The sequence below is a fragment of the Lutra lutra genome, chromosome 1 (assembly GCF_902655055.1).
Source record: "Lutra lutra chromosome 1, mLutLut1.2, whole genome shotgun sequence".
Classification (NCBI taxonomy): domain Eukaryota; kingdom Metazoa; phylum Chordata; class Mammalia; order Carnivora; family Mustelidae; genus Lutra; species Lutra lutra.
Window position 1 is genome coordinate 14,026,014 of NC_062278.1, and position 7,277 is coordinate 14,033,290.

Consider the following 7,277-nt stretch of genomic DNA (forward strand, 5'->3'; position numbering starts at 1 on the left):
TAAGTCTGATCCGAATACTGACTGTGCTCTGGATAATCTGAGGCGGGGAGATCCCACAAAGAATGGAAGGGAAATTGAATAATTACAATTTGTTGAAAGTCTACTCATGTTTCATTATGTTCAATGTGTTTGAATTCTTTCTAAAGGGAAGAATATCATCAATTAGGCATGACTATCATAATTTATATGTCCAGTACAGGACCAAACATTTATAAGGCATAGAAAGTAATTTGTACATCTGGAAACATCTTTGTAATCTCACAGATATCTTCCAAATGTGAAATTTGTGACTCTTTTAGTCAAAGAACGTTTGAGACTTTCAGCTTGAATGAAATGAGAACATCGTGATAATGTATCCAAATATCTTATGGCTTCTAAGGGGCACACTGACCCTTGAACATATATTTGTTTTAATGCATCTTTTTTTTTTTTTTTAACTCAGAACTAAGTGGTGATTCAGGGATGCAAAGAATAAGAGATTTTTTTTCTGCATCATGGACCAGTACCCAGAGATCTGAATGGAAACCCTCTAGATATAATGTAGTAGGAATGAAACTTTTACAATAGTCTATGGGTATTGTGATTGGACTAGGGTGTTTAAAAAGTAACGGGTCTGTTCTAGGGAACTTGTGCATTAGTTTAGAGTTGAATTCCTTTTTTAAAAAAATATTTTTTAATATATTAGTCATAGAGAGAGAAAGTAAGCACAAACAGGGGGAGCAGTAGGCAGAGGGAGAAGCAGGCTCTCTGCAGAGCAGGGAGTGCCTGATGCCAGACTCAATCCCAGGACCCTGGGATCAGGACCTGAGCCAGAGGCAGACGCTTAACCAGCTGAGCCCCCAGGTGTCTCTAGAGTTTTGAATTTCAAGAATGACAGAAAAGTAGAGAAAATAAAGGCGAAGAGCAAGTATAGTGGAATGTATTTTTCTTTAAGCTACTTGTAGGGATGAAATATGGCAGAGTGATCAGATACACAAGTGACCAACAGTAGAGAAACTAGTAGGATGTATTATTAACTGAAGGAAAGATGTCGAATTATGAAAGTTCTCAGAAAAAGAATTCAGTAGATTTATGAAATCCGTGTTGAAGGCTTTCAATAAAGGACTGGATGGCACTCATTTCACTTCTGTTGAAATTTGAGTGTGGAATAATAGAAGGAATGATCTTCCTGAGTTTAGACTCCCTTGCAACTTGGATTTCATAACTATTACAATAAAAAAGTAATTTAAGTCTTGGGATCTGCCTGTTTCAGAAAACAGTGATTTAGGTAAAACCTAGACAACCATGATAAGCAAAAACACCACAAAAACCCCCCAAATCATGACACCTTTCTTCCTTCCCTTCTGCCATCCTGCCTTCCTTCCTCTCTTTATTTCTCCTTTTTCTTTCTCTCTTTTTCTCTTTTTCTTTCTGGTAGGTGTTGGAAGGGTTGAATGTTTCCTTACCTGAGAAGAAAGGAAATATTTGGAATTAGACACCAGTAAGGCAAGAAGCTAATTTATTGATGTGAGGCTACACACCAAGGTTTCTAGATATCCACAATATTGATGTTTCAAATCAGATGTTGCAATGTTGGGGGCTGTTTTTTTTCTGTCCTGAAATAGCATCTTCCCTCATTTCTCCCACAAGGACCCAAAGATATCTACAATAGTCATCTGGGTTCAAAAAGCCTGATAGGAAGTTGTAATGATTCTAGTTTGAAAATGGGAATATTTTCCCCCCCCTGTGGGCAGAGGTAGATGTTTTAGGAAGATTAGAGATCAAGAGTGGCAAAATTTTCCTAAAATCCCCCAACCTTGTTATATCAGGTATATTAAACAATGAGAGGTTGTAAAGTTGGGTATCAGTGGTATGTAGAACACATGATTCTACTGAGACAATTCTTTGACAGAGAAAATTAAATGCTGCTCTTTAAATAAAGTGGGAGAAAAATAAATAGAAGAGGAGATTCCAATTAATGAGCTCACTTTTCCAAAGACATTAAGATTTTTGACAGTGACTGTCACATGAAAGTTGCTTACATACTTGTTGGGTAAGTCAGAGGGTGAATGGTATGCTCTTGCCAATTACTGAAAGTATATAAGGGTCCAAGTGTAGTAGGGACCACACTTCACCACACATCCACTTGCAACCCACCTGAATCCTCTTCTCCTGACAACATGTGTTGCAACTACGGGAACTCCTGCGGCTATGGCTGCGGATGCGGCTATGGCTGTGGCTATGGCTCAGGCTATGGCTGTGGCTATGGCTCAGGCTGTGGCTGTGGCTATGGCGCCCGTTGTGGCTGGGGCTACGGCTCAGGCTGTGGCTGTGGCTATGGCTCAGGATGTGGCTGTGGCTATGGCTCCCGTTGTGGCTGTGGCTATGGCTCAGGTGGCGTGTGGCTATGGCTCAGGATGGGGATGTGGCTGTGGCTCAGGATGGGGCTGTGGAAAAGGCTCCTGCTGTGGCTGTGGATATGGCTCTGGCTCTGGCTGCTGTGGCTACTGGCCATTTTGCTACAGAAGATGCTATTCTTCTTGCTGCTAGACCATCACTCTCCAAGCCCCATTTGCTTCTGAAATGATACCACCAAAGCAAGAGCTGAAGCAAGAATCCATACCTCAAGAATTCTACATTCAGAAAATTGCATGCTTGACAGAGGCTTTGACCCCCAGTGATCTCTTGTGAGGATGGGATCTTGAGGCTCTAGGCTGTGTGGTATCATCTGACTATTTCCCAGATGTTGTTCTTTGTTCCTTTAATCTGGATTCTGTGTTGGGACTCTCCCAGAGATCCTAACATCCCACAGTTGGAAAAAAACTCATTCTCAATAAAAGTGGTTCTTTGCTTCTAACAAATCTCTGTGTTCTTGCTTGTGAATTAGTCCTTCCTTTTGAGGTGTTATGGCTCCTCTTGAAAATTGGGCTGACAATATGCTTCATGACCCTAGGCTCTTCTTTGATATAATACAAACATTTCTTCTCATCGTGCATCAGAGATGTCTTCTTCACTTACTTCTCATTTCTCTCCTGCTCAGGCACTCACAACCCAATAGAAATTGCACAGTATTTCAGAACTGTGCCCTGGAAATTGCACTGTGTTCATAATGAAGCTGGGTGCAGGGGGAAGAGAAGGAGGAAGGACACCTATTCAGGAGGTTGTGACGGAAGCCCAAGAGAGAGGGATGTGGTCTGAGTGCTGACTAGATGAATGGCATCGGTGAGAGAGTTCCTAGGGTTAATGAGAAATTAGAAGCAGACTCACGTGACATATGAAGAACAAAGGGAAGGGTAAGTTAGAGGAAACATGTGGTATCATGTCATGTGCATGGGACTGAATATTTATTTGCTTGCATATGTTGAGTTTAAGGAAATTGATTTTTTTAAATTAAAGATTTTGTTTATTTGAGAGAGAGGAATGAGAGAGAGAGAGCATGAGAGGGAAGAGGGTCAGAGAGAGAAGCAGACTCCCTGCTGAGCAGGAAGCCTGATGCGGGACTCCATCCTGGGACTCCAGGATCATGACCTGAGATGAGGCAGTCACTTAACCAACTGAGCCACCCAGGCATCTTTAAGGAAATTGACTTTAGTCACTTCTTGATAAATAGTTTCCAGTGTTTTTGTAAGGGAACTGCCCTATACACTGAAGATACGGTAACAAAATTTCAGAAGAGTTTCCTGCTCTCAGAGTGTTTGCATTCTAATAGGTGATAATAAGAAAAAGAAAAATAAAATTAAGATACATTTAGACAGATAATCATTATGGAGGGAATAAAACAGCTTCTTGAGGAAGACAGTGAAGGTTGCATATTGGAGATATGGTTCAGGGAGGTATTTTGACATTTGAGTCAAATGAACTAGTGTTTGTTACACAAAAGGGCAGTGTTATGTGTAAAGGAAGAAGAGAAATGCATTGTTTTGTGTATGATCAGTGGTGTCACAATTTTTAGTGGAAAAGAGCAAGGACTAGTGGTTAATGGCATGCTCTGTGTGTGAACTGGTGCAGATATAAGAATGGGATGAAAAGCCCAGCCTACTATCTGAGTTTGAGAATTTACCACTTTGTGGATCCTGTTTTCAGATTCCTTCCCCATGTGACTTTTCAGTTCTCTAACATTGTATTCTATGTTATAGAATGTCTTTTCAGGCTCAGTTTCCATGAGCAGTGAAAAATGACGCCCTGTCTTGTCTCCATGACAAGGTCACTGCACAAATCTGAGTTTTGGGGTACCTGAAGCTAGGAAACTCTGCAGAATGACTGTCTGCAAGGAAGGTAACTCTGCCAACAAAGTCAGACCTGGAGTGAGGCTATGCCCAGGATATAATATGTTCTAGCAATGAAGAAAAAGGAGTTCATCAAGAGTTAGGTAGTTTTCACAGGTGGAATCCTGTGTAAGCCAGATCTGAAGACTGACTATTCTAGGTAAATCTGAGGTGGGGAAACCCTACAGAGATGGGAATGGAATTCTTATAATCACAGTGTGTTGACAATCTGCTCATTATCTTATTATGATCCTTGTCCTTGAAGGCTTTCTGAAAGGGAAGAATATCTTCAATTAGGCAGTGATCATAATATCAATTATCATAATATCAATTGATATCATAATTATATACCCAGTAAAGAGTTGACCATTTATTGAGCCTATTAGATAATTTATACACCTAGAAAAATGTCTTCGTAAACTAACACATAATCAAATCATGAAATTTTGACCCTCTTAGTCAAGGAACATTTGAGACTTTCAGCTTGAATGAAACAAGAATATTGTGACAGTATATCAATATATCAAATATATAAAATATCTTAGAGCTTCTAACTGGCACAAAAATACCTGAACATGTTTTTGCTTTAATGCATCTGTTTTTTAATGACAAAAGTATTGATTAAGTTCAAATTATGTCCTGGGCACTCTATTTAGAACTCTATTTAGAACTAATTAGTCATTCAGGGATGCACAGAATAAGAGTTTTCCAGGGATCTGAATGGAGGTGACTAGAAATTATGCAATAAGTGTAGAAAACATGTTCAATAGTTCAGGGGTATTTTGGTGGGAAGGTAGGTGTTTGAAAAGGAATGTATCTACTCTATGGAACTTGTGCATTAAAATTTACAGTTTAAAATTTCAAGAATGACAGAAAAGTAGAGAAAATAAAGGTAAAGAACAATTGGAATGGGATGTTTTCTTTAAGCTTCTCAGAAGAGAAGAAACATAGCAGAGTGATGAGATAAAACAGTGACCAACAATAGATGAAGTTGTAGGAAGTACTTTCAATCGAAGGAAAATGTCTACTAATGAAAGTTCTCAGAAAGGAATTCAGTACATTTATTAATATTCCTGTTGAAGGCCTTAAGTAAAGGGCAGGATGACGCTCATTTCCTTTATTGAAACTTGAGTGTGGAGTCAAAGCAATGACCTTCCTAAGGTTGTACTCCCGTCTAACTTGGATTTCATAGTGGTTACAGGAGAAAGTAATTTAAATTTTGGATTCTGCCTGGTTTGGAAAGTGGTGATTTAAGTAAACCCTAGAGAACGAAGATAATCTAAAACATCATAGCAAACAAGGAAACAAACCCCCAAAAGAGAAATCTTTCATTCTTTCTTCTTTTTTTGATTCATGTCTGGTGATGGAATGATTGGATATTGATTTAGTTGGGAAGAAAGGGAATATTTGGAATTAGACATAAGCAAAGAACCTAATTTATTGATGTGAAGCTAAATATCAAGGTTTCTGGATCACAGCATGATTGACATTTTATTTCAAATGTTTCAGTGTTGTTGGGGGCTGTTCTTTGTCCTGAGATAAGCATCTTTCTTCCTTCCTACCACAAGGGGCCTGTAGGTATCTGCAGTAAGTATCAGTGTACAAGAAGCCTGGTAAAAAGTTGCAATGAGGGGACCTTGGTGGCTCAGTTGTTAATCGTCTGGCTTCAGCTCAGGTCATGATCCAGGAGTCTTGGGATGGAGCCCTGCATCAGGCTCCCTGCTCAGAGGGGAGCCTGCTTCTCCCTCTCCCACTCCCACTCCCTATCCCACTCCCCCTACTTGTGTTCCCTCTCTCACTGTGTCTCTCTGTCAAATAAATAAATAAATAAATAAATCTTAAAAAAAAAAAAAAGTTACAATGATTCCAGAAAGGAAATGGCAGCTATTTCCTCCTCTATGGAAAGAGGTAGATATTTTAGGAAATATTTAGGAAAGAGGAGCGATCAAGAGGAACAAAATTTACCTAAATTCCCACAACCTGTTATATCAGGTAGATTAAATGCTAGGAGCTCATGAGGTTGGGTATCAGTGGTACGTACAGCACATGATTCTACTCAGATAATTCCTTGACAGAGATAATTAAAATGCTGCTCTTCAAATAAAATGGGAGTCTCCAAAATAATGAGCTCATTTTTCCCAAGACATTATTGATTGTTGACATTGACAGGCACATAAATGTTGCTTACAAATTTGTTGGGTAAGTCAGGGGGTGAATGGTATGTTCTATCAATTACTGGCAGTATAAAAAGGTCCAAGGGAAGTAGAAGACCACACTTCACCACACGTGTACTTCTAACCCACCTGAATTCTCTTTCTCTGACAACATGTGTTGCAACTATGGGAACTCTTGTGGCTATGGCTGCGGATGCGGCTATGGCTCAGGCTATGGCTGTGGCTATGGCTCAGGATGTGGCTGTGGCTACGGCTCAGGATGTGGCTGGGGCTATGGCTCCCGTTGTGGCTGTGGCTATGGCTCCCGTTGTGGCTGTGGCTATGGCTCAGGATGGGGCTGTGGAAAAGGCTCCTGCTGTGGCTGTGGATATGGCTATGGCTCTGGCTGCTGTGGCTACCGGCCATTTTGCTACAGAAGATGCTATTCTTCTTGCTGCTAGGCCTTCGCTCTCCAAGCCCCATTTGCTTCTGAAATGGCACCACCAAAGCAACAGCTGAAGCAAGAATCTGTACCCCAAGAATTCTACATCCAGGAAATTGCATGCTTGACAGAGGCTTTGACCCCCAGTGAACGTTTCTGAGGATGGGATCTTAAGGCTCCAGGCTGTGTGATATCATCTGAGCTTTCCTAAATATTGGTCTTTGTTCCCTTAATCTGGATTTTGTGTTGGGACTGTGCCAGGGATCCTAACATCTCACAGTTGGACAGAAAACGTATTCTCCATAAAAATGGTTCTTTGCTTCTAACAAGTCTCTGTGTTCTTGCTTGTGAATTACTCCTTTTTTTGAGGTGTTATGACCTCTCTTGAAAATTGGGCTGACAATATATTTCATGAACTTGAGGGCTCTTCCGTGATAT

The 7,277-nt window shown here is 40.3% G+C and overlaps 1 protein-coding gene across 1 annotated transcript; it reads left to right on the forward strand.

Moving 5' to 3' along the window:
• The first annotated feature begins 2,130 nt into the window (after nucleotides 1-2,130).
• On the forward strand, nucleotides 2,131-7,031 carry LOC125100098 (keratin-associated protein 6-2-like). The gene is made up of 2 exons (XM_047730346.1): nucleotides 2,131-2,373; nucleotides 6,629-7,031. Exons 1-2 carry the CDS (start codon nucleotides 2,160-2,162, stop codon nucleotides 6,856-6,858), a joined length of 444 nt encoding a protein of 147 aa, XP_047586302.1. The 5' UTR covers nucleotides 2,131-2,159; the 3' UTR covers nucleotides 6,859-7,031.
• The last annotated feature ends 246 nt before the right edge of the window (nucleotides 7,032-7,277 follow it).

Bases quoted from the DNA above. Each gene is read 5' to 3' on its own strand.
- LOC125100098 (XM_047730346.1), top strand. From the start codon at position 2,160: ATGTGTTGCAACTACGGGAACTCCTGCGGCTATGGCTGCGGATGCGGC. The intron at 2,374-6,628 runs GTGGCGTGTGGC...GCTATGGCTCAG, and splicing joins TGGCTGTGGCTATGGCTCAG to GCTATGGCTGTGGCTATGGC.